This window comes from Equus przewalskii, chromosome 13, assembly GCF_037783145.1.
Source record: "Equus przewalskii isolate Varuska chromosome 13, EquPr2, whole genome shotgun sequence".
Taxonomy (NCBI): domain Eukaryota; kingdom Metazoa; phylum Chordata; class Mammalia; order Perissodactyla; family Equidae; genus Equus; species Equus przewalskii.
This window is the reverse complement of record NC_091843.1, coordinates 26,487,062-26,511,409: the sequence shown is the minus strand read 5'-3', so window position 1 is coordinate 26,511,409 and position 24,348 is coordinate 26,487,062. Positions and strand designations below refer to the sequence as shown.

The window sequence follows — 24,348 nt, the reverse complement described above, 5'->3', positions numbered from 1 at the left end:
GGACCACAGTGAGCAGGGAAGCCCCAGCCCCCCTCCCCACGCTATCCCGAGTGGCAGGTGGCACTGTAATAAACCAACTTGCTGTGTGATCTTGGGGGAAGCCCCCTGCCCTCTCTGGCTCCCATTGAGGGGACAACGGAGTTGGAGACAGCAGTGCTCATGGTGGCTGTAGGGGCAGTGATGAGATAGAATGCCGCTCAGAGGGACTAGGGCACACTGGGTAAGGGACTGCAAACCTTGTGGTGCCAGGCTGCCTGTCCCCAGTCCCAGGCCTGGCCCCCATCCTGTGTTGGGGGGCAGCACCACAAGCAAACCGAAGACCTCCTCCCCCACAGCTTACCCTATTACCTCAGGCTGTGGGACAGACCCCTCAAGAGAGGTGAAAATGCCCTGTGGAGGAGGGGTCCCCTGCCTCTGTCTGCATATGAGATCTTGATTCCACCTCCTCTTGGGTCCTCAGTTTCCCCATCTGTACAATAAGGAGAATGGACTAGGATCACTCTAGTTCCATATTCAGAGAACTTCCCAAAGGCAAATGGTTTGCTGCTATGCCACCCCGGCTCCCAGTCACCACTTTTCAGGCCGGTGCCTACTTTGCAGGCCGTGGGCCAGCTCCCCACCACCTCCCGAACTAGCACCTAAATTAAGCTGGGGTCAGAATCAGCGTTTACATGGTTAGAATAAGGTCTTTAACGCCTTCGCTCTCTTATTAGCTGTTGCCCTTCCCCTAAGGTGAAAAAAAAGAGAAAAAAACCCTGTGGCATACAGGTGCCTGGTTCCCAACTGACCTCTAGCTTCTTGGGGCTGCATTTTATCTCATCTTCCCATTTCAGAGCTGGGGAGATGAGGCTGGGAAGGGCAGGGGGGCACCCTGTGTGATTCTGTGAGTCGAAGGCAGCAGACGCCCCTCCCTGGGACAGAGAAGCTCCTTGATAAGTGGGAGGGGGCTGAGTGGCCCAGGAGCACCTGGAGAGATGGGAGGAGCAGGGGAGGAACCGTCTCTCCCTCTTCTCAGCTTGGGAGGCGGGCTGGGCGGGGCTCAGCACCTTCCTGCCTGGGTCCCCCTCCTACAAGGCCAAACACACCTCCAGGCCTAGGGGCCTGGCCTGGGAGGCTCCTCTTCCTTCAGGGCAGCTCCCGGGCTTCCAGACATGAGCTCATCAGAGCTGCTGATGCCAGGAAGGGAGGGACGGAGGGGGAAGCAGGCAGGGCTGCCCAGCAAGGGGCACGGCGAGCCCCTGGGGAGGTGGAAGGGCGCTGTTGTCAAGGGTTTGCAGGCTCTGGCCCCCACTGTCGTGTGGAGGCAGGGACAAGATAAGTCAGCAGAGGGTCAACTGGAGTGCGGGTGGGGATAGGCCAAGTGCCCTGGGCTGCAGTGCAGAGACCTAGGGGCTAGGCCAACCTCTGCTAAGGGATTCACCCAAGGTCACTTGCTTGCCGTGTGACCTTGGGTGAATGCCTTGCTCTCTATGGACCTCAGTGTCCCTGGCTAGCAACGGGATGGGGTGGGTCCTTTAGGCACTAGGGTTATAGGAGTGAATGAGACAGGTCCCTGACCTCAAGGAGCTTGCATTTTAATTGGGGAGATAGACAAGAAAAAGGGAAGCAAAGAAATCAACAAGATGTTTTCAGATAGATAAAAGTGGTATATATATTTTTTTAAAAAGCCACACTGCAAAGATGGAGACCAGTTGGAGGGGTTACTTTGTGTTGGTGGCTGGGGAAGGCCTCCCTCTGGAGGTGACATTGGAGTGGAGACTGGAGTATTATTTGAAGGAGTGGTCACGGCTGGCTTCGTGGAGGAGGCCTGTTCAGAACTTGGGCCTAGAAGAATGGGGGCGATTGGGTTGGGAGGAAGGGCATCTCAGAGCATGATAAATGGTCTACACTGGGAGCTGGGGGTGGGGGGTGGGGTGGCCATTGGCTATAGGAGCCCCGGGCCTGCGGTCTGGTCCGAGAGGTGGCTGGGCTCTGCTGAGTTAGGCCTGTGTGTGTATGAGCTCAGAGTCCTTTGTGAACTGTCCCTTGACACAGGGGCTCAATCGCTACTCATTGTGGCCAGAGGAGGAGTCACTGTGGGGACAGCCTCCAGGCCCTGTAATTCCAGAGGCTGACAAAAGCCCTCTCTCTCCAGAATGAAATCTTTACCAACTGGCCACTGGCTGAAATTCCACCATCCTAGCTTCATCTTTTCCACTTGGTGAGGCCGGATAGTATAGTACTGTGTTGACCTTACCCTGCCCTGCCCGGCCCCCCAGGCCTGCTGCAGGTGAAGCGGAATCCGGTCCACCCTGTGCTGCCTGCTTCCTGCGGGGCTGATACGCAGATCCTGTGGCTGGACCGCCGGGCTCTCCTCCTGAGTAGCTGGGAGACCTTGAGCATGTTATATAACCTCTCTAGGCTTTTATTTCTTCATCTATAAAATAGAAACAATAATAAACCCTATCTTGTGCTGTTGTTCTGAAGTTAAATGAGATGATAAATGCTAAAAAATGATAACTATTACTCATTAAATAGTATTGTCATGCTTTGATCTGTTAGAATATGAGGCCCTTGAGGAGGTGGACGCACGCTCAAGACTCCTCTCTCCGTATAAGTTCCTTTTCAGTGTTTGGCCAGGAACAGGTTTTGAGGGCGGGAGGATGGGTACAGCACTGGGGAAAAGGGCCTGGACGGAGCTTCAGGAACAGATCCTGGAACCTCTTCATCTGAGCTCACTGGCTGGTGGTCCTGGACAAATCATTCGCTTCCTCTGGGACTCAGGCTTCAGTTCGGGGCTGCTATGGAACGGGCTCGGAGGGCTGTGAGGGCATTCGTGGGTGTGAAAGAGCTCGAAAGGTGCCAAAAACACAGGTCCAGCAGGAGGGGCCGTCACCGTGATTGCCCAGGAAGGGGCAGGCTGGGTGAGCCCCACAGACAGGAGAGTGGGCTGGCCTGAGACCTCACATCTAATCCTCTGGAATAAAATCTCTCGGAGACTAAGAGTGTTCCATAGATAAAAGCCAAAGTTCTTGAAAAATAGTTAACGTTTACGGTTACTTGCTATGTGCCAGGGGTGTTCTGAGTTCTTTACATGTCAGCAACTCCACGAAGTAAGTACTGTTATTATCAACATTTTACACACGGGAAACTGAGACACAAAGAGGTTAAGTGAATTTCTCAAGGTCATATAGCTGGTAAGTGGCCAGATTCAAACCAGGACAATCTGGCCCCAAAGCCTGCGTGCTTAACTACTGCACAACACCATCTCTTCTGCTTTAGATAGAGTGCCAGAGGCTCAGAGGGGCCAAGCCACCTGCTTAAGAATGCATAGCATTCCTCTTTGATTCTCATCATCTCTGTCCCTCAGGCCCTGGATGGAAGAGCCTCACTGGGTCTGGGGTCTGGGATTTTGAGGTTGTCCCTTGAGCCGGCTCAGCCTCTTTTCTTCCCCTCCCTCCCTCCTCTGGGAGTAGGTCAGGGAGGATCAAGTGTACCCTGGGAGTGCTGTGGGAGTGGAGGCTCTGCCAGGGCCTGATGAGTGGGCGTCATTAGTGCCTCGGAGCTTGAGTAGATCCCAAGAGCCTGGGTTGTCATGAACTCCCATGGAGGCTGGCATGCCTCCCATCACTGTACAGATGGGGGAAACTGAGGTCAGAAAGTCTAGGGACAGGTCCAAGGTCACACAGGCAGGAAGCGCTCTTCCTCCTGGGTCTCCTGTCCTGCCTGTGGGCTGCTTAGTACTTGCAGGCTCCATGGGGTGATGGGAGTTGGGGACCCTCCCACCGATCCCCAAGGTGGCCCTGGTCTCAGCCTGGACACGATTCCTGTTATGGGCCCTTTTGGAGTTGGGGGATGGGGAGGGTGCTGATTAAAAAATAGACTGTCACGCGCATGGGGAGTAAGCATGCCACCACCCAGCCTGCGCCAGTTGGCTCCCCCATGCCCAGCTGCCAGGCCCCACTCAGGCCTCCTGCTGGGGGCCCCGCCCACCCCACCCTGGCTCTGGGCCTGAGGCTGAATGCTCCCAGCCACCCTCTCCTCTCCCTTCTCCACCCCTGCCCAGCCTCCAGGCAGAAGGTGCCCCCCACTGAGCCTGGGTGGGCCTGAAGCCCAGCTGCTGGCTTTATGCTGTGCTTGGGACCCAGCATCACCGCACACTGGCTGTGTGGCCTTGAATGAGGCTCTTTCCCTCTCTGGGTCTCAAACATGGATAGAGTAGTGCTACCAATTAAAGCTCTTTACAGCTTTCAAAGCCTTTCCCAGATTCCATCTCCCATTTAGACCTGACTACTGGTGCTGGAGACCCCTCAGAGAGGGGATGTGACCTGTGAAGGCCACTCAGCTGGGAAGGAGCAGAGCAGAGGACTATACTGGGATAATCTTGCAAACCTCAGTCCTGTACGCCTTCTCCAGGGCGAGTGAGGCCACTTGGAACCACAGAGGTAGAAGGCTTTGCAGTAGTGATGTGAGCAGTGTTTTTATTCATTTATTCCTTCATTCAGTCAATAAATGTTTATTGTCCCCCAGCTATGACCTAGGCGTGGGGGCAGGAATATAGCAGAGAAATGACAGCCAAGTTCCCTGCCCTATAGGGGCTGCTTCCCATCGGGCAGAGCACACTGACGCTCAGACAAATATGATGGAGTTACAAATCTGATGAGAGTTTGGAAGACAGGCAGAGGAATATGACCTCTGAGGGCAGGCAAGCCCTCCCTGAGACCTGTCAACAGACCCAAAGGATAAGAAGCATGGGCAGAGAGTGACCACCGAGGAGGGAAGGGAAGGGAGGCAAAAGCAGCAGCCAGTGCAAAGGCCCTGAGGTGAAGTGCTTGGGCCCTGACTGAGTGCTTGAAGGAGGGGAGGGGGTGGGGGTGGAGGGGCAGTGGGTCTGTCATGCAGGGCCTGGAGGCTGAGAAGGGGTTGGAGGCCCATCCTAGGAAGGAGGAGCAGTTCCTCATGCTGGTCTGGGAGGCAGGCCTTGCCTCCCATCTTTTCTTCTTTCCCTCGGATGCCCACCCTGAGGGTGCTGCCCAGGGGCCCCCCGCCCTCCCCTAGCCACGGCACCGATGACTGAAGAACAGTGCCGGGGCATCTCTTCCTCTCCCTGGATCTCGTTTGCAGTTTGACGGTCACTTGATGCGTCCTGCCTTCCGGGACGGTTCTGGTGGTTCATCAGGCCTCGACTGCAAGCTGGCGAGGGCACGTGTGTGCTCAGGCCGGAGGCTGCAGTCACTCTAGCTGAGACCCTCTTCTCAGGCAAATTCTTGTTTCCTTTTCTTCCTTGTGGGAGCCTGTGGACCCCAGGAGCTTCAGCTTTTGGCTGAATGGAGGCCTACCCCTGGACCCCTGCCCCTCTGGGTCTCCCACTGCCTGTAGCTGTTGCCTGTCCCCTGCTCCACTCCTGGCACCTCCATTCAACCCCAGAGCCCCCCAGCCAAGCCTGGGAGGCGTCAGGAGGCCTCCACTGTGAGCCCAGCTCTGTCATGTGCTCTTCAGCACATCCCTTCTTCTCTCTGGGCCTCAGTTTCTTCATCTGTGCTGTAGGGAAATACTCTAGTTTTTCTATCCTCAGTGGATGGCCCGTGGATGCAATGCCAACATCACCTGGAAGCTTCTGAGAAGGGACACGCTCAGGCCCCAGCCCGGACTTCCTGACTCAGATCTGCATTTTAACAACATCCTTGAGGAATCACCTTAAGTGTATTAAAGTGTGAGAAGCACTGTTCTAGGTCATTTTTAAACTTAGAAAAAAATTTTAATTAAAAGCTGTAGAATCTTCCTCTCTCTCCAAAGTTTGACATAGGACACACTTAAGAGGGGACCACCCACCCTATATGTGTTCATCACGTGAATAGGGAGGGGTGGGCTCAAGGCACGGGCTTTATTAGAATGGGCAACAGAAGGGAGGAGGGAAAGACAAAACAGTTCTGGTGGAAGGGCATCTTCTCAGGCCCCTCCCACATCCCTGAGAGCCCCTGACCGGCTGCCTCTAAGAGCCCTTTCAGCTCTGACCTCTGGGGTCCTCTGTCTTATGGGTTCAGAAAGGTGGCCTTGGAGGGAGGATGCTGGACCGGCCACAGCCTAGTGATGTCTTTCCCTGCTTGTCCCCATCTTGGTGTCCTGCGCTCTTCCCTGTGGAATCCCTGAAACAGTAGCTGGTGCTATTCTTAGCGTGACAGGGCGATGAGAAGAGAACACGCTAGTGCATTATTGATGCCTCTGAGTCAACAGGATTCCATTCAGGGCTCCCGGAGCACGGCCCTCCTGGGAGGACCTTCGTCACTGCCATGGCAGATGGGAGGACTTCCCAGGGCCCATAACTCACCCCTTCCAGCCTTGACCATCCCTGCTCCGTGCCTCCAGCCCCCACACTGAGAAATGGGTCATGAACTACATCGGCGAGCTAGGGCTAAGGGAGAGTTGCTTTGGCGATGTTGTTTCATTTCTGCCGCGTATTTCTCGAGCACATATTACATCCGGGAGGTGTGGGTACACTGATGAACGAGACAGGACTCCCGCCTTCCAGAAACTCGCACTTTAGCCTCTGAGTGAGTGGTGCTCCCTCATTACAGGAGCGTCTGTGCTCGCCTGATGCTTGGGACTTCGCACCTGTGAGACCCAATCCTCACAGTCACCCCGAAGGGCAGTCATCAGGAGACCACTTTACAGAGGAGGAAACTGAGGCTGAACACATGTAAGCCTTGCTAAGGGTAGTGATCTGCTCAGCTGGGACTTGAACTCAGGTTGCCTAGAACAGAAGGACTATTCCAGATCAAATGGTAGCATGCCGTGTGAGGGCTTAGGGAACCCCATGCACTGCCCGGTGAGAGGGACGTTATGACTGGAAGGAAATTAACGGGCAGAGGTTGTCCTGTTCTCAGTGAACCCGAGTTAATGGAGAAGTCATGTGTGTCCAGAGTTTCTGTAAAGCTGGAGGTTTCCCTGGAGGAAGGACAGGTGCCCTGTGGGCTGGAAGTCAGAAGCATATGGGATGAGGTGAGGCGGCCCCGGGGGACACATCTCAGGAGGCTGAGCCGAGGTCTCTGGCGGGGAGCCACAGACCTGCGTTCTGTGAGAGCCTGGCCTTTCTCTGCCTCAGTTTTCTAGTCTGTAAGACAGTGTAACAATCCTTGCTCTGCTTCTGTCTCTGAGGGATGTGAGGGTGCTAGGAAAACTGCAAGAGTGCTGTGCACATTCAAGGGATAGTATATAATTACTATATATAATTGCGTGTATATATATAAAGTATTTTTTGTTAACATTATGGGGCCTTACTATGTGCTAGTCTTTTGTGTTTTTTTTTTTTTAAGATTGGCACCTAAGCTAACAACTGTTGCCAATCTTTTTTTTTCTTCTTCTTCTTCTCCCCAAAGGCCCCCAGTACGTAGTTGTATATTCTAGTTGCAGATCCTTCTGGTTGTGCTATGTGGGATGCCGCCTCAGCGTGGCTTGATGAGGAGTGCCATGTCCTCGCCCAGGATCCGAACTGGCAAAACCCTGGGCCACCGAAGTGGAGCGCGCAAACTTAACCACTTGGCCACGGGGCTGGCCCTGTGCTAGTCTTTATTCCAAGCATTTGTCTACATACTAATTCACTTACAAACACATTTTTAAAGTCATGGGCTCTAAAGCCCAGTGGGTCCCCCCCACCCCGGGTGTGCTTCAGAACCCCTCAGGGAGACTGTTAATGAGCATAGTCTGTGGTCCTGGGTCTGGGCCGAAGCTGCATTTTGGACACATGCCCCAGGGATGTGTGCATCCCTGCAGGTTTCTGTTCTAAGCCAGAGAGGGGCCGGAACTTGCCCGAGCCCTCACCATGAGTTGGAGACCAGATTGAGACCTAGGACACCAGCTCTCAGTCTGGACTTTTCCTTCTACTCCTCAGCTGCCCCCCGCCCCCCACCGCAAGCAACCTGAAGGGGTGAAGCAAAGGATGATGATGACTGTGACAATGCAATGCATGCATTGCAATGATGCACGCACTGCAATGAATGCAATGATGCTGGTTGCGGCTGCTCACCTTTACAGTGCTGTGCTGGGCATTGTACATGGCTTATCCGTTTAATGGCAATAGAGGTAGAAAAGGGGACATTCTCGATAGCAACACAATCCCCTGGGACATTTGAGCATCAGGTGGCAGGTTAATGTGCCCCTGGAAAAGGGAAACCGTGACTGAGGTGCAGAGATGCTGGAGAGGTGAATTTGAAACCACACCTTCGGTGCCCTCACCATTCTCCAGGAGCATGTGCCCTCCAGACAAGGGCTGTCTGCTAACGGGTTACCTGAAGATGGCGGGAGGGAGACACATGTGCTGTCCCACAGGGTGTGTACCTGCTGCATGTGTGTTTGTGTCAGCCTGCCACCTGAGGACCTGTGGGTGCTGAGTGTGCACACATTTGTGTGTAGGTTCTGCCCCCTCTGTGGGTGCCCGTGCACACCCTGCTCCAGGTAGCGTAGGTGTGAAGCCAGCGGCAGCTCTGTGCAGGGGCGTGTGTGGAGGATGTGCCACTGCTGGCTAGGCTCTTGCCAGTATTCAGAAGCTATTGAGAATACGTGTGTTGCAGTGTGTGTATGTGTGCACATATGTGCACACAGAAGGTTGCATTGCAAGGGGACACCTGAGATCCCAAAGGGCAGAGGTAGGGCCATTAAAGAACCTGTTTTCCTCATTCATGTCCCACCTCCACATTATGTACCATCCTCAAACCTGCCAGGTGCCAGTCTGCCTCAGGACCTTAGCATGAGCTGCTCCCTCTGCCTCATCTCTTTCTGTGAACATGCGCCTGCCTCACTGCCTCGCCTCCTTCAGTTCTTTACTCAGATATCACTTCTCAGTGACGCCTGCTTTGATTCCCATATTCACCTTTGCAAACCCCTCCCCACCCTGGGCAGCCCGCACATCTCCCATGCCTGCTTTGTTTTTCTCTATAGCATGACCGCCTGACTGACTCGTGGAGTTGCTCAGACATTTGTTAGCTTGCTCCCCTCCTAGAAGGCAGGCAGGGACTTCTGTGTGTTTCTCGTCATGGCTGTGAACAGTGCCTGGCCCTCAGCTGGTGTCCAGTAAATATCAGCTGAATGAATGAGTCCATGCACCACCTGTACTTACTTATTTTTTTTTTTAAATTGTCTAACTTTTGTTACTAAAATATCCACTTTTCCGTCTCCCTAAGTACTAATGCACCTTTCACAGGTTTGCTGTGTTTCTTGTACTCCTTTTCCAATACTTGTGTGAAGTTTACATAACTATTAAGATTTTAACGATCAGGGTGCCACCTAAATCCTTTTGCTTCCACCAGAGGTGTGGGCGTGCCACACTCTAGGAGTCACTGGTCCGGTCCACTCCCTTGAACACGTGGACAAACTGAAGCCCAAAGAGGGTCAGGAACGAGCCCAATGTCTTACCCAAATTGTGGCAGGACAGACCCCGGAAGCGACTCTCCTGACCTCCGGGCCTCTTTTCTTTCGAGGTTGGAGGGACAAGGGGAGGGCGGGGATGGGCGGTTCAGCCTCTCCTCCGGCAGGAGACTCCTCCTGCTGGAGGGGAACCAGACTCACCTGGTAATTGGTGAATGGCACCGGGACAGGGGCACAGCAGGGTCAGCATCAGGGCCGTGTACCGAGTGGTGGGAGCCAGCCTTGGCTGCACCTTCTCTCCCAGGAGTCTTGGACCCGGAGGCCGCTCCAAAGGGGCCTGGGGGCTCGTGTCTAGCAAGAGGCAGGCCTGGGATTCAAACCCTTTGCTCAGCACATTGGCTAGAGGTTGACGCCAGGATCCCCTTGCAGAGGGGATGCTGTTGGGCTGTGCCTGACTGTGAGCAGAAGAGGGAGACCAGACCCGGAGAGGGCTGCAGGAGAGTGGGAGAGAGATGGACAGAGGCCTAGGCTGGTAGAATGGTGTGAGGTGGGTTTGTACAAAAGGCTGAAGTGAAATCCCCCTCAGGTGTGCACAGCGCTTTACACTCTAGAAACCATCCCTGCACCTCAGCAGCGACTCTGCAAAGCACAGTCACCATCCCTGCCTCGCTGCTGAGGAAGCTGAGATCAGAGAGGCCACGTGGTTTACTACAGGCGGCCCCCCCAGGTGCCCAGGATGCCTTGTGGAGCAGGACACAGGGGTGTGGGGTGGACAGGCTGCACCTCTGGTTGGATCTGGTAAAGGAGGGCTCTCTGGGGGAGGGCAGGCACGCTGAATGGTTGTGGGAGTGAGAGGCCGGAGTGGAGACCGCAGACCACTCACTGGACAAGTAACCTTGGCGAATCACAAAACCTTCCTGAGCCTCAGTTTCCTCATCTGTAAAGTGGGTATAACGGTCCTCTCAGTTCACAGCTTGTGAAGATAAAACAACATAATAAAATAATGGTAATACTTAAACCGAATGCCTGGAACAGAAGAAGTACTCAGTAAACAGCACCCTGAGTAATGAAAGTGAAGTGCACAGGGCCCCTGATAAGGTTGCTCACGGTGACCACCTGCCATGACCGAGGGAGTCCCAGTGCTTCTGTGGCAGATACGTGCGAGCCTGAGACCCCGAGACGGCTGGCAAAGCCCGGGGAGTGCAAGGGCTGCCAGCAGGCTCATCCCAGAGCCCCAGCCGGTGAGGATGACACCTCCTGGGGACAAGCAGCGTTGTCACAGCCTCGCCGGTGGCACTGTGGCTCCCTCCGCTGTGGACCCGTGCACCCGGCTCCGGCCTGCTCGGCCGTCATTGCCATTCCTCCTGCGTCTTTTCTCGCCAGTTATTTATTTTGCTGTAAGGAAGGAATGTGGGGAATTTACCACAGGGCGCTGGCCCTCGCTTGCGCTGCGCTGGCCTCTTCTGTAAGAAGGGAGCAGCCAGACAGATGGCCCAGGGGGTGGGGGCGGAGGCGGAGGAGGGTCCCGGCTGGATCTGCGGCCTGGGCAGTGGGGCGGTTATGTAACCCACCCAGGGGCCCAGGGCACATACCACGGTGCTTCCGGTCTCTGGGCAGGAGGCTTGTAATGTCTATAGCTCCGATGGAACGCTCCCTGAACCACCCCATCACCTTGAGCCTCTGAGCAGGCCCACCACCTGTGTTCCTCTGTCAAAGGTGGCTTCCTCTACAGCTAGTCTTGACTGGGGGTATGGGTAGGGTGGGGACAGGGGAGTGGGGTAGGAATTGCCTTGAGCCTTCCAGGCTCTGCTGGGCTGTCCCACTGCTGGGAATGCCTCCACATCTCCATCTTTCAAAACCTAGGGCATATGCCACCCTCTCCGGGAAGCCTTCCCGGATTACTTCATCCTAATTCATCTCTCTCTTAGGCTCTATATTCTCGCGGCACTTAGCGGAATATTCTGCCTCTTAGGTCTAACCTACATCCACGGACTTGTTGCTCCCTCCCTCCCTCCTTTTCCCCCCTGCCCCCAGGAACCACCCTCTAGATCTTGATCTGGAATCTAGATGAATCTGGGAGCCGACAAATCTAGAATTCATCTCCCCAGATGAATGATGGAACACAATGTGAAGGTGGGTTTGGATTGTGGGGGTGCTCATCCTTCAGTCATTTATTTAGTCCATGTGTATCAAGCCCGTCCTGCGTGATGACCTGTGCCGAGTCTGGGGCACTCAGGATGGAGCCCAGCTCCGGCCCCAGGGCTGAGAGGAAGGGCTGCACCTTTGTAGAGGGCCCAGAATGTGCAGGCCCTGGGCTGGGTGCTGGGGACCCAGAGAAGGTCTGGGCCCAGCCCCGACCCTGGCACAGGCACAGTTTAGGGGGGTCCGTCTCTCGCCGGCCCGGGCCGGCCACCTTTCTGTCTCCTGGATCCAGTGTTTTCTCTGGAAGGGCTGGTTTGGCAGTCCACTCTGCACCTCCAAGGCTCCCAGGGCTGGGATGCTGGAGCTGATGCAGCAGGAGAGGCTAGCCCCCTAGCTAGGGCTTACGAGGGCTGCCCTGGGAGGTGGGCACCTGGGGCTGAGCCTGGCTCTCTGGGTCACCATTTCCCAGGCCCTGAAAATCGAATTGTAGATTAGTGTTTAGGCCGGTAGAGAAGGCAGGAGAGGAGGACCCCACCACAGGGCCCCGGGCAGCCTCAGTGAGCAGTGCTTGTGGCCCGCAGGGTCAGCCGCCAGCCAAGGCCTGCGCCGACTGGGGAACCTTCACCTTAGGTTCCCTCCAACCCACCCATCCTGCCCTGCCTAGTCCCAGCCCACTGCCAGCAGGGAGACAGCAGCACTTGGCCAACCCAGCCTCCTTCCCCTTGGACCTTGGTTCGAGAGCTTTCTCGACCTCTTGTTTCCTCCGAGCCCCCTCCTGCTCTGAGGCTCCTGGGCCAGGTTGAACAGGGGAGGAGCACTGATCTATGAGTCCGGATGGATTGATGAGGGCTTCCTAGAGGAAGTGGCAGTTGGGCTGGGCCTGGGACAGTGGGTGGGGAAAGTGAGTGTGCTTGGTAGGCAGAGCTCCTCAGAAGGAGGGACCCAGGCTTGGGGTCAGTCAACTCCGGGCTCCAGCCTGCCCCCTGCTGACTGTGCGACCTCAGGTGAGTTCGCTAATTCTCCGGACCCTGTTTTCCTCATCTGTGGAATGGAGGGAAGGGAGCCCCCTTATGAGTCCTGTGAGGCTTCAGTGAGAAAGTACATGCCAAACTGTAGCTTGGCCGCATCGGGTGCTCCTCACACCTTGGCTGTTGCCGTTCTTGTCGACGTCATCGTTATCCTGCAAGCACCCCTGGATGCGTGGGGGACACAGGGATGCAGAAGGGCAGCAGTTGAGGCCCCTGAGGCTCTTGCAGTCTGTGGGCAAAATAAGACCCAGACCCTGATAGCTGCAAAGCAAGACATAGGGAGGGGGCAGCATGGCCCACGCGCCACACCACCTGGGTTCGAATCCCAGCTCTGCCTCTCTGACTAGCTGTGCTGCATTGAGCGAGTCACTTCACCCCTCTGAGCCCGTCTCTAACACGGAGATGAAGGCTGTGCTGACTTCATGGGTTGCTATCAATGAAGCCAGGGCCTGGCGCGCGGTGAAAGCCCTCTGAAGGCTGACTCTCACCGAAATGAATGATATGCATGCAAAACGATGAGGTTCTTAAGTGGTGCAGAGAAAACATTGGTGGACCTGGGGAGGCTTTTTGAGGGGGTGGCAACATTCGGCTGAGGTGGGAGGGCTGGGAGATTGGGCGTGGAGAAAGGATGTGAGACAGAGGACGGTTCCGGGTGGAGGGTCTGTGCACACCCCACGGCAGAGGCAGGGACTCACAGGGCAGGTGGGCGGAACTGCGAGCCTTTGGACGCTGGCCGTTGCTGAGGGCACAGAGAGCCGGTTAGCGGGCTCCCGAGTGGGCCCTGACGTCAGGGGCCCTGAATGCCAGGATGAGCACTTGCCGCTCAATCTCCCACATCCTGGGGAGGCAGGGGAGAGAGACACGAGTGGAGCCAGGCGGGAGGAAGATGAATCTGGCAGGGCGGGGCGGGCGGATTGGCGGGGGAGAGACTGGGGGCGGAGAGGCCATTTAAAAGGCTGTTGCAAAATCGGTTTTCCTGATAAAGAGCTGAGCTGAGTCATCTGTGGAGGAGAGAAGTCACAGCCAGCTCCTCTGCCGTCGATGTGGGATTTTCCTCTTTGTCAGCGAGGTGATTGGCTGCCTTTCCCGGAGGCTTGGAGAACCAAGGCCGGCTCAGCATCGGGGGGAAACAGGGCTGCAGGGAGGACCCAGCCGGAGTGAGTAAGATGAGCACTCAGAGGTGCCTTTGTGGTTTGGGGTGTGTGACTTAGGGCATACAGTATCCCTCTCTGGGCTCAGTTCCCCTCTGGGCATCTGAGAGGCATATGGTGACTTCTGCCAGACTGTCAATGGCAAGGCTGGAGCTAGGTCCGGGGCTCCCCACTCCCATTCTGATCCATCTCCTATATCCTGGCAGTCCTTCCCACCTTAGTATGAATTATTCTCCTCCTGAGAGGAGGTCTGGCAGTCTGCCGGGACTCAGTCAGGTTGAACTCACCAGGACTTTGGCGTGGATGGAGAATTCCCTAGGGAATGGAGGCTGTGTCATTTCCTCCTTTCAGAGGAGAGGATATGGGGCAGGGGCTGGCAAGGTAGCCAGGCCATTACTCAGGCCTAGTTCATCTTCCTGCCCCAAGCTGAGCCAGAGGTTGTACAGTGGCCAGCCATTGGTTCCTTCCTGACCCCACCAGGGGGGCAGCTTACCCAGCCTGTTTACCTGTCCCATTGCCAAGACTCCCAGGCAGCCACAATGGGCTGCCTCCAGCCAGTCTCTATTCCTACTTCTGCCTCCCTGCCCCACTCCACCGACCCGGGGCCTGGACACTCCCATTGACGGCAGCCGTGTGAAGAAGCATTTCCTTGAATTCTCTCCCTGTCCTGACCTTCTGCTCCGGCCTCCCTTCCCCTGCCCCACCTCCCTCCTTCAGATCCTCGGTCCAGATAGGCCTGACAGTGGGCAGAACAGGCAGCTGCCTGCAGAGGTGATAGGGGTGGGAGAAGGGGCTTATCCTTTTCTGAGCACAGCTAGAACTTGGGTTTCTTGATTCCCAACACCGTGCTCTTTCCACTCCACTAGTCTTTCATGTCTTAGCAGTCATTTCTACTTTAGTAAGAATGAGTTTGTCAGCTCTTCTCCTAAGAGGAAGAGGGGAGAGAAAGCATGAGTTGTTCTAGGAAGCTGAATATGCAGGGGAGAGGGCACTGCTGGGGGCATTGATCTCAAGATGAGAAAACAGGGTTCTGCAGACCATCGCCCAGGAGCACTGGAGCCTCTATGGGTGTCCCTCCCCTCAGAGTCAGGGTGTGGAAGGCAGAGTGGTTAACAAATGAGACTCAGCAACCAGACTGAATTTTGAGTCCTAGCTCTGCTACGTACAAGTTGTATGACTCTGGGCAGTTCTCTCGAAGCTCTGCCTTCATCTGCAAACTGGGAAGAATGACAGTACTGTCTCTCGGGGTTGTTGGGGGGACTGAACAAGACGCTGAGTGTGAGGTGCACAGCCCCGCCCCTGGGCCGTAGCGAGGGCTCAGTAATTACAGCAGCACTGCCATCCTCATTCTCACGCTGTGCTCAGGCCTCCTTGTCCCCTCCCCGACTCGGGGGTTTAACACTGTTGGACCCAGGGCTCCTGACCTCGGGCAGCTCTTCCTTGTGTCTGCCCTCTCCCCATCCTCTCCTGAAGGCCTGTCTTCAGAGCTCCTGATCCATCGTCCAGGGGGGTCTTTCAAGGGCCCGCACCCCAGCCTGGCCCTGCAGAGGCTCAGAGAAGAGGAGGTGCTGTGACCTGCACCGTGCAGGCTGCAGCCACGCAGACTGGGGACTCAGTGAGGTGCCCGTCCCATGTGGCCCTTGGCCACCTCCTGCCTATCTGACAGCAGGGGCCACAACCCTGGACCCAGCTGCCTGGGGCCTTGCTCTGGGTGGCGGTTCCTCAGTCTGGGGAATTCGGGATGGAGCTGCCCCCTGGTGCCCTGCAGTGGGGACTTTGGGGTGCCCACAGTTGGCCCAGCCCCCCTGCTCTCAGCTTTGTTTGTGCAGGGTGGCAAAAACTGTCTGGATTGCTGGCTGGGTCTGGTCCAAGCCTCCTGCCGAATTCCTTTTCCGTGGAGTCACTGCGGGCTGGGGCAGGGGGCACGGGAGCGTCCCTGGAGGCAGGGCTCTCTCCGCCGCTGGCCTTTTCTGCCGAGTTCCTCTGGTCCCAGAACAGCAGCGTGGGGGACGTTCCAAGGCTGGCTGGGGGTCAGCAGACCAGGTCCTGGCCCACAGCCTCCTCTGCAACCCTTTCCCTCTCTAAGCCTCCCAGGCCAGTTTACCCCTGAGGGCCCTTCATGCCCTGACATTTGAGCATTTTCTAAACCCTTGGCCTTTCGAGCCAGCCTGGGGGTAGGATTGACACAGAGAAGTGAGGAGAAAGAAGTGCAGGGATGTTGGGCCGTCTGGATTATTCAAACCCTGAAGCACTTCCTGTGAGCCTCCCACTGTGGGAGCCTGCCAGCCAGAAATCTTGATGCCCTCTGGAGTCATGTAGAGCCAGGGGACTCCTTGCTTTCTGGCTCTGTGACCTTGGGCAGCTCACTTTACCTCTCTGAGCCTTGGTTTTCTCATCACTAAAAAGTGGGTAGTAATAGTTTGTGCTTCATACGGTTGTTATGGGAATTAAACACAACGATATGTGGAAAGTGCACGTCCAGGTCCACAGTAAGATTCCAATCAGTGTTAGCCACGAGGCTGAAGTTGTGTCATGAGAGACGGGTGGGACTCGGGACATTTATCCTGACCGTGCCCCATGGGGATGCGATTTGTGTCTGAATCTCTGCAGGGCTGTCAGGTAGGAAAAAGAGCTTTTAATCTGTGTGGCAGGAGGGGCCAGACTCATGTCAGGAGGTGGACGTTAACGTAAGGAGCAGCTTTATAGCGGAGGAATGGTCGTTAGTGGAAGCCATCTCTTCGGGGTGGCGAGCGCCCTGTCAGCTGAGTGTGTAAACAGAGGCTTGTACACTCAGGGGCATGGTTTGAGGGATGCAGGAATTGTGTGTGGCAAATTGGATCTGGTGACAGCTGTCTCTGAGATTCTGAGGTTTTGTGATTTGGGGCAATGATCCTCGCCTCCCCGTAACTATGGAATCCCCTGCTGTGTGACCTTAGGAGAGGCACATCCCCTCTGGGGACCCCGATTTGTGGAGTGGATCTCCTTTGCTAGAAGAAGCTCTGAGCCCTTCCAGAGGGAGTGGGTGGGGTCACCAGCTACCCACTCATCTCAGGGTGGCATGAGCCTTCCGCCCCATCCACCTGGGCTTGATGACAGTAAGCCCCGCTGGCATCTGTGACCTCACTGTAGCCTCCCAGCCCTAAAGGCGGGGACTTTAGCACCTTCTTCTCCGTCAAGGAGACTGGCTCTGAGAGGTGCAGGGACTCGCCAGGGCCACACAGCTAGCACATAGCAGAGCCCGGATGTGGGCCGGGAGGCCTGCTTTCTAAGCAGAGTGGAGGAAATGCATGTTGCGTGAGCTGAGCAAACTCTCGGGGCCCTCCTCCGTGACTGGCTTCCCCCCATCTAAGCTCCCCCCAGGGGAACAGCCTGGCCCATCGCCCAGGCCCTCCATCTTTTGTAGATGAGGTGATCCAGGCTGGAGAGGCTCCCTTCGAGGAGGGAGCAGGTGTCAGGGGCACGTGGAGCAGGCTGTGTGCTCTCACTGTTCGGGACAGGTGGGCACAGGTGTGCGGGGGGAGCCAGGTCCTGATGGGAGGCGGGAAGAAGGAGGTTGGGGCCAGAAAGCCTGTGGCTGCTGTCTGCAGCTGCTCTGCTCTGGGCGGGCCTCCCTGCTGACCCTGGTGTGAGCTCGACCCTGCACCACTCTCTGAACCTCAGTTTCCTCATCTATAAAAGGGGGGTGGTGGTGAAACAGCTGCCCTATAAGGGCCCCCCAGCTCTGAGAGTCCGTGAATTCTGAGCCTCACTGGCAGGACGCCTGGAAAGACTGTCCCTGGAGACCCACTCAGCATGTCATGGCCAGTGCTAATGAGGGCAAAGAAGGAGGGAGGGCAGGGTCAGATTCCTCAAGAACTAATTAGCTTCCCACAGTGGGGAGGGCGGTGATGGAGCGAGGAATTTTCCCAGCCTCTCACTGAGCTGCTAACCCTGGGCAGAGGCTGCCCCATCCATCTGTCCATCAGCCCATTTTTTCATTCATTGTTCAAAAAAGCATAAATTGAGCCCTGACTGTGTGCCAGCTGGGCACTGGGGCTATAAAGAGAAAGGGCTGCCTACAGTGAACTTCCAGATTAATAGGGGCCTGACCCCAGCCCGATCCCTGACTCGGGCCCCAGACTCCAGCCCTTGAATGAACCCTGACCCCTGCAGACTGTCCCCTGTACGTCCCAAAGGGGCTTTTTGAGACAAGCAAGCAGCTTGGGCATGGGCTGTGGAGCCAGAGACAACTGGTTCTGACTCCAGCTTTGCCACCCTTTGCTGTGTGACCTGGGGTGAATTACTTACACATCTCTGGACCTCGTTTTTCACTGCTGTAAAACAAGGGCAAGAAATGCTTGTCTCCTGGTGTTCTTGTGAGGATAAAATGAAGTAATGTGACGTTCTACTACAGTCACTGCCGAAATTAGCCCAATTTACTACTTTTATAATATTACAATAGGAGAATTTTTAGATGATTGTTTGAAATGGGAAGAAACCTGCAAGGATATAGGAGAAATAAATAACAGTGGTTACCTGATTCGTGGTGTGGGGCGTATGGGGCTGGAAGGACATTTTTCACTGTGTACCTTTTTAGACTTTATACTTTTTGTATCTTTAGACCATGCGAATGTATTACCTATTCTAAAAAGAAGTGTTAGTGTTGGCAAATGACTATGCTCTGAGTTTGAAAGTGTAAAGGTCCTAAGAGAGGCATGTAGACCATGTCCTGGGGGTTCACTCATGCGTTCAGTAATGCTGACGAGGTGCCCACTTCATGCTAGGCACTATCTGGGCGCCAGGGTTAGAGTGATGAACAAGTCAGGCGAGGTCATCGCCCCCTTAGAGCTTATGTTCTAGGTGAGGAGACACATAATAGATAAGAAAACATGTAAAGAGGATAATTCTGAATTGTGGTGAATGCCATGAAGGAAATGAAGCAAAGAGATGAGAGAAGGGAGGGCTAATTATAGAGGAAGGCCCCACCAGAGAGGTGACATTCAAGTGGGTCCTGAGTGGCAAGCAGGAAACAACATGGAATACCACCGGGAAAAAGATCTTTCTAGGCAGAGGGAACAGCAAGTGCAAAGGCCCTGGGGCAGGCACAGGCTTGGCATTTTCAAGGAACAGAAAGAAAGCCAGCAGGGCAGAGCCCAGTGAGAGAGGAGAAGGGTGGTAGGAGACGAATCGGGGATGTAGTGGGGCCTTGACTGCTAAGGTGAGGTGTTCTTGCTGTGTTTGGTGAAGTGCTGTATGAACAGCCCTCAGGGGGATCCAGATGAGGACCTGGTTAATCTTGAAAGGGTAGTCAGGGAAGGTTTCACCAGGTGGTGGCCTTTGAGTTGGCCATAATGGTTCAGTCAGGGGTCTATTTCAGGAGAAGAGATTCTAGGAAACAGTGAGTAAAGATCAGATTCCAGGGGACAAGAGCATCTGTAGGAGGGACATGGGTGACTGTCTGTCCGTCTGTGTATGCCTGTGGGTCTGCATTCCCATTTGCTAACTGGGCATCTGTCCCCCTTGCAGCGTTGGGTCGGAGCACGAGCTTCACCGAGAGAGATCTGAAAGAGGCCAAGGCGCGGAGCCAGCAGATCGCAGCCCAGCTGACCACCCCTCCCAGCTCCAACTCCCGCGGTGTCCAGCTCTTCAACAGGCGCCGGCAGAGGGTGAACGAGTTCACCTCGGAGAGCCACGGCCAGAGGGGACAGAAGACCAGCCAGGAGTCCCTCAGCGTGCCCCCTGCCAGCCCCACAGGCCATGCCCCGGGGCCCAGCCTGAGTCCCACCTCACGCCCTGAGCCGGGCCCTCCCAGGAACCCCAACTGCCAGAGCCCTGACGTGGGGGTCCCTGGTCACAGCATGGAGGGGTGCTCAGAGGAAGCTGGCTTGCTGCGGCACCTGGAGAGGATGGCCAGTGAGGAGGAAGAGGTACCGCTGGTGGTGTATTTAAAGGAGAACGCAGCACTGCTGACTGCCAACGGGCTCCACCTCTCCCAGAACCGAGACGCCCAGGAGTCCCCACCAACGCCACCTCCAACCGAGGTCCACAGCCCAGCTGCAGACGTCAACCAAAACCTTTCCTCAGCCAGTGCCACACTCACCTCACCAGCTTCCGACAGCAACCACAACCTGCCAGACACAGATGCCAATCAGAACCCACCGGCAACTGTCACCCCGCAGAGCCTGCCGCTTTCTAGCGTCCAGCAGAATTCTTCCGAGGCGCAACTCCCACCAAATGGCACAGCGTCAGATTCCAAACCCAGCACCCTGTGTGCTGATGGGCAACCCCAGGAGCTGGCTGCGGAGGTGAGATCCAGCACACTCCTCATTGATAAGGTGTCAGCTCCACCTGCCACCACCAGCATCTTCTCCAGAGAAGCTATTCCCCTCTCCAGCTCTGGGCCCCCAGCCCCAGATATCATGTCCAGCTCCTTGCTCATTGATGTCCAGCCCAGTGCCCCAGCCGTGTCAGCAGAACAAGAGATGTCTGGGCGGGCAGCCGCCATCACACCCACCAAGCTGTACAGCGAGGTCCACCTCACCCTGGCCAAGCCTCCATCAGTGGTCAACAGGACAGCCAGGCCCTTTGGGATCCAGGCATCAGGGAGCACCAGCCAGATGGAGCGGAGCCCCATGGTAGAGAGACGACATCTCGGGGAGAAGGCCCCGGCTCCCCAGCCCCCCAGCATGGCAGACAGGAGCCCTCGGCCACAGAGACACATAATGTCCCACAGCCCCATGGTGGAGAGGAGGCCCATGGCACAGCGAAGCCCCGCCTTGGAGAGACGCCCCTTGGGGAACTTCACCCCGCCCCCCACCTATGCTGAGACCTTGTCCACGGCCCCCCTGGCTTCCCGAATTAGGTCTCCCCCATCTTACTCTGCCTTGTACCCCAGCTCCGACCCCAAGCCTTCTCATCTGAAGGGCCAGGCAGTTCCCGCCAGCAAGACGGGCATTTTGGAGGAGTCGATGGCCCGTAGGGGCAGCCGGAAATCCATGTTCACCTTCGTGGAGAAGCCCAAGGTGACCCCAAATCCAGACCTGCTGGATCTGGTACAGACGGCGGATGAGAAGCGGCGGCAGAGGGACCAGGGGGAGGCAGGCGCGGATGAGGAGCCCTTTGCGCTGGGGGCCGAGGCCTCCAACTTCCAGCAGGAGCCAGCACCGCGGGACAGGGCCAGCCCCGGGGGCGCCGAGGAGATCCTCCCGGAGTGGGCCTCGTGCCTCAAGTCACCGCGCATCCAGGCCAAGCCGAAGCCCAAACCCAACCAGAACCTCTCCGAGGCCTCGGGGAAGGGGGCTGAGCTCTACGCGCGCCGCCAGTCCCGCATGGAGAAGTACGTCATCGAGTCTTCCTCCCCGGGCCACGCCGAGCTGGCTCGCTGCCCGTCACCTACTATGTCCCTGCCTTCGTCCTGGAAATACTCCACGAACGCCCCCGGTGGCTTCCGGGTGGCATCCCGGAGCCCAGCTCGGACCCCGCCTGCCTCCCTCTACCACGGCTACCTGCCTGAGAATGGGGTCCTGCGCCCAGAGCCCAGCAAGCAGCCGCCCTACCAGCTGCGGCCCTCGCTCTTTGTCCTCTCGCCCATCAAGGAGCCCGCCAAGGCCTTGCCGAGAGCCGCCGTGCCCAGAGCCGCCTCACCTGCCAAGCCGAGCTCCCTGGACCTGGCGCCCAGCCTGCCCAAGGGGGCCCTCCCACCGTCCCCTGCCCTGCCTCGGTCCTTCCGGCCCTCCCCGGGCCAGCATGCCTGCCCTGGCCAGGATGGCCTCCAGCCCACTGCCGGGAGCCCTACCTACAGCAGTGATGTCTCCCCCGTGTCTCCCTCCAGGGCGTGGTCTCCCCGAGCCAAGCAGGCCCCCAGGCCTTCCTTCTCCACCCGGAACGCCGGGATCGAGGCTCAGGTGTGGAAGCCTTCCTTCTGCTTCAAGTAACAGACCCCACAGGGATCCCGCTGCCTGTCAGGGCCCCTCTCCGAGGGCCAGATGGAGAGCAGATGTGGCAGGAAGTGGCGCAGGGATGAGAGTCAGGAGTACAGGGACTCGGGCTCAAGGGCTGATGCTGCCACCAGCTAGCTGTGTGACCTTGGGCAAGTCACCTCCCCTCTCTGAGCTGCAGCTGCCCCTTTCTTTCCACAAGGGTGAACGGACTCTATGTCTGAGGGACCTGCGAGTGGGGAGGAGGGTCATGGAGAGAGAGCTCCCTTGGCAGGCCCTAATGAGGCTGGGCAGCTTCCTCTGGCCTCTGTGAGCTGTAGGGATGCCAGCGTCTTGCTGGGGAATGGCCTAGAAGGGGACCCTAACAGGGGCTTCTGGAGCAAACAGCCTGCCAGTGCTTGTGGAACCAGCCAGCCAAGGGTCTGCCTCCTCGGCTGCCCCAGCGGGGCCTGCCTCGTGTGGCCCCAGCTCCTGGCATCTTTCTGCCTGTTGCTGGATTCTCACCTCCACAGGTCTGTCTCTTCCACCTCTGCCTTCTGGACACCGGTTCCTCTCCGCTGCTTCAGAGAGCTTTGCCTCGGCCTCCACGTCCTCTCCTCTCCTGGGTTCTTCTGCTGGATGAGGACTTAGCCCACCGCTGCTGTCTGACGCTTTTCTTCCTGCCCCCTGCTCAGCTGCCTCCATGCCCCCTCCAGACATCTGGCTCTGCTTTAGGGACAGCTAAAGCAGGTCATCCCAGACCTCATTCCTGGTTCCACCTGGCTTGCCCTCACTGTTCTGGGGTGTGGGAGGTCCTAAGGGGTCCCCGAGAGAAAGAAAGCCCTGTAGAAGGATGTGCAGATGTCGGTGTGTGGCTAGGAGAGAGGCCCCTAGCAACGGATCCCTTGGCTGTTTTAGCTTTAACCTCAGCCAAGATCTGTCCGACTAAAAGCAGCTGTCTCTGTACAGCGGAAGGGGCCCCAGGGAGAGAGGCAGGACAGCAGGGTTCTGGTCCCATCTCAGCCTACCATTTGCTGTGTGACTTTGGCCAATTCATGTTCCCTTTCTGGGCCCCAGTTTTCTCATTTATACAATGAGGTCCCTTCCAGCTGTGACAATCTGTAAGGATCGAGAGGATAGGCTGGTGCTTTGGGAGAAAGGCCTCGTAAGTGGTAAGACAGTTCCCTGGGAAGAGAGGGGAAGGAAATGGGCCGTTGCCATAAGACAGATGGAGTTAGATGTCTGCAAGAGCGTCCTGGGGAGGGTGTGGCTGGAATGAGCTGCTGCAGGAGGCCAGGGGATCAGAAGTCTCAGCTGGGATGGCTCAGGCTCAGGCTTGCCTAGAGATGGGGGAGTGTGGCAATGGCCAGGGCGGGAGCACAGCAGCTCAGTGGGGCAGTCGGAGGAGACCTTAAGGTTTTGAGGAAAAGGCTGGGACTTAGCAATCTGGAGTCTAACAGACTGACTGCACGTGTACCCCGGGTCAGTTTCCTGTTCATCAACCGGGAGGCGGTTGAGTCGGGGAGTCTGAGATCCTCATCACCTCTCCCCTTTGATGTGATGCAGCCCCCCAAAACTGGGCTTTGTGGTGGGTGAGAGAATACAGACGCAAGAGGCAGCATTCAGATGGAAGCTTCCCAGGGCCGGGGGCCGAGCACCACCCACCTTCCCTTTCCTGGCCCTATTTCTGGGCTCCCCAGCGGGGCGAGGGGTGGTGGAGGCGGTGCCCGTGCTGGGCTGAGCCTGCAGTTTTCGTGAGCTCTGGGCTCGTCTCCATGGGAACAGGGGGTGCCTTCCTGGTGAGTTCATTCTGCCCAGAACGCGGGGGCATGTGTGGGGAGCCGCTGTGAGCTGAGCTCCTTCATGCCAATCCCCTCCCCTGCCTGGACCCTGCTCCCTTCGACCCCTGAGGGCCAGCAATGGAAGAGCCCACCCTCCATCCTGCAGCTCCTGCGGCCAGGCTGGCCAAGCTCTTCCCCAACCTTGTCTCCTCTCCTGTTCTTAATACACTCTGCCTCAAATCTGTCTTGCTTCTTTCTTTCTTCCGCGCTCGCTGGCTGGTGGTCGGGGCTGTCTCCCTCCCTCCTGATTCTGGCCTGGGAAGTGGGGTGGGACTGCCTAGTTCCTATGTGTGGACGTGTGGTGTGTCTCCGAGTGTCACCTGCACCTGCTGCGTGTCTGCATCTGCCATGGGTACAGATGTGTGCTGGTGTGGAAGTGAGGGTGGCCCTTTCTCTTCCCCCAGGTCAGCACTTGGGGAACTAGAATCCTGCGGAAATCACATTCTTCTGTTTTGTCCTTCCTTGGGAGTTTGGCCAAAAAGGCTGGAGAGCATGGGGAAACCCCACAACCCCTGACGGTCCAGGTTTGCTTGAGTTCTTTAAAAGTGGAACTCAAATGCCTTGAGCCAGAGCACACACCCTCCCTTTCCCTCAGGTCCCCTCCTCGCCTCCCTATTCTCTAAATCTGGCCATTTCCGACATTCTCACTGCCTGGCTCCTGAAAACACAGTTTCTACCCCTGGTGGAGAGGAACAAATTGCCAGTGAGAGTCAGAAGAACTGGGTTCTAGTCCCAGATCTGCACCCGACTCCTTATGCAATGTTAGACAACTCCTTCCCACTGCTGGGCCTCAGTTTCCCCCTTGGTGCAATGAAAGGATTGCAGAAGGCGGTCTGAGAGCTAGTCCCGTTTGGTCTCTGATGGTTCCTGTCTGACTGCTCTAGGCATGCCCTCACCCCACACACGTGCCCTGCTTTGGGGCTGGTGCTGGGTTCAGTGGGTGCCACTCTCT

The 24,348-nt window shown here is 56.7% G+C and overlaps 1 protein-coding gene across 7 annotated transcripts in view; it reads left to right on the top strand.

Annotated features, from left to right (window-relative positions):
- Positions 1–24,348, top strand: part of SYNPO (synaptopodin) — a 54,840-nt gene that overhangs the window by 25,457 nt on the left and 5,035 nt on the right. For 4 of the 7 annotated variants that reach the window (XM_070569173.1, XM_070569174.1, XM_070569175.1 and 1 more), the window contains one exon: positions 19,166–21,543. In XM_070569173.1, the coding sequence (XP_070425274.1) occupies positions 19,166–21,543 (2,378 nt within the window). Of the gene's footprint in view, positions 1–13,126; positions 13,671–19,165; positions 23,581–24,348 lie in introns of those variants that run through there. The other 3 variants (XM_070569178.1, XM_070569179.1, XM_070569176.1) reach the window with 3 other exon arrangements.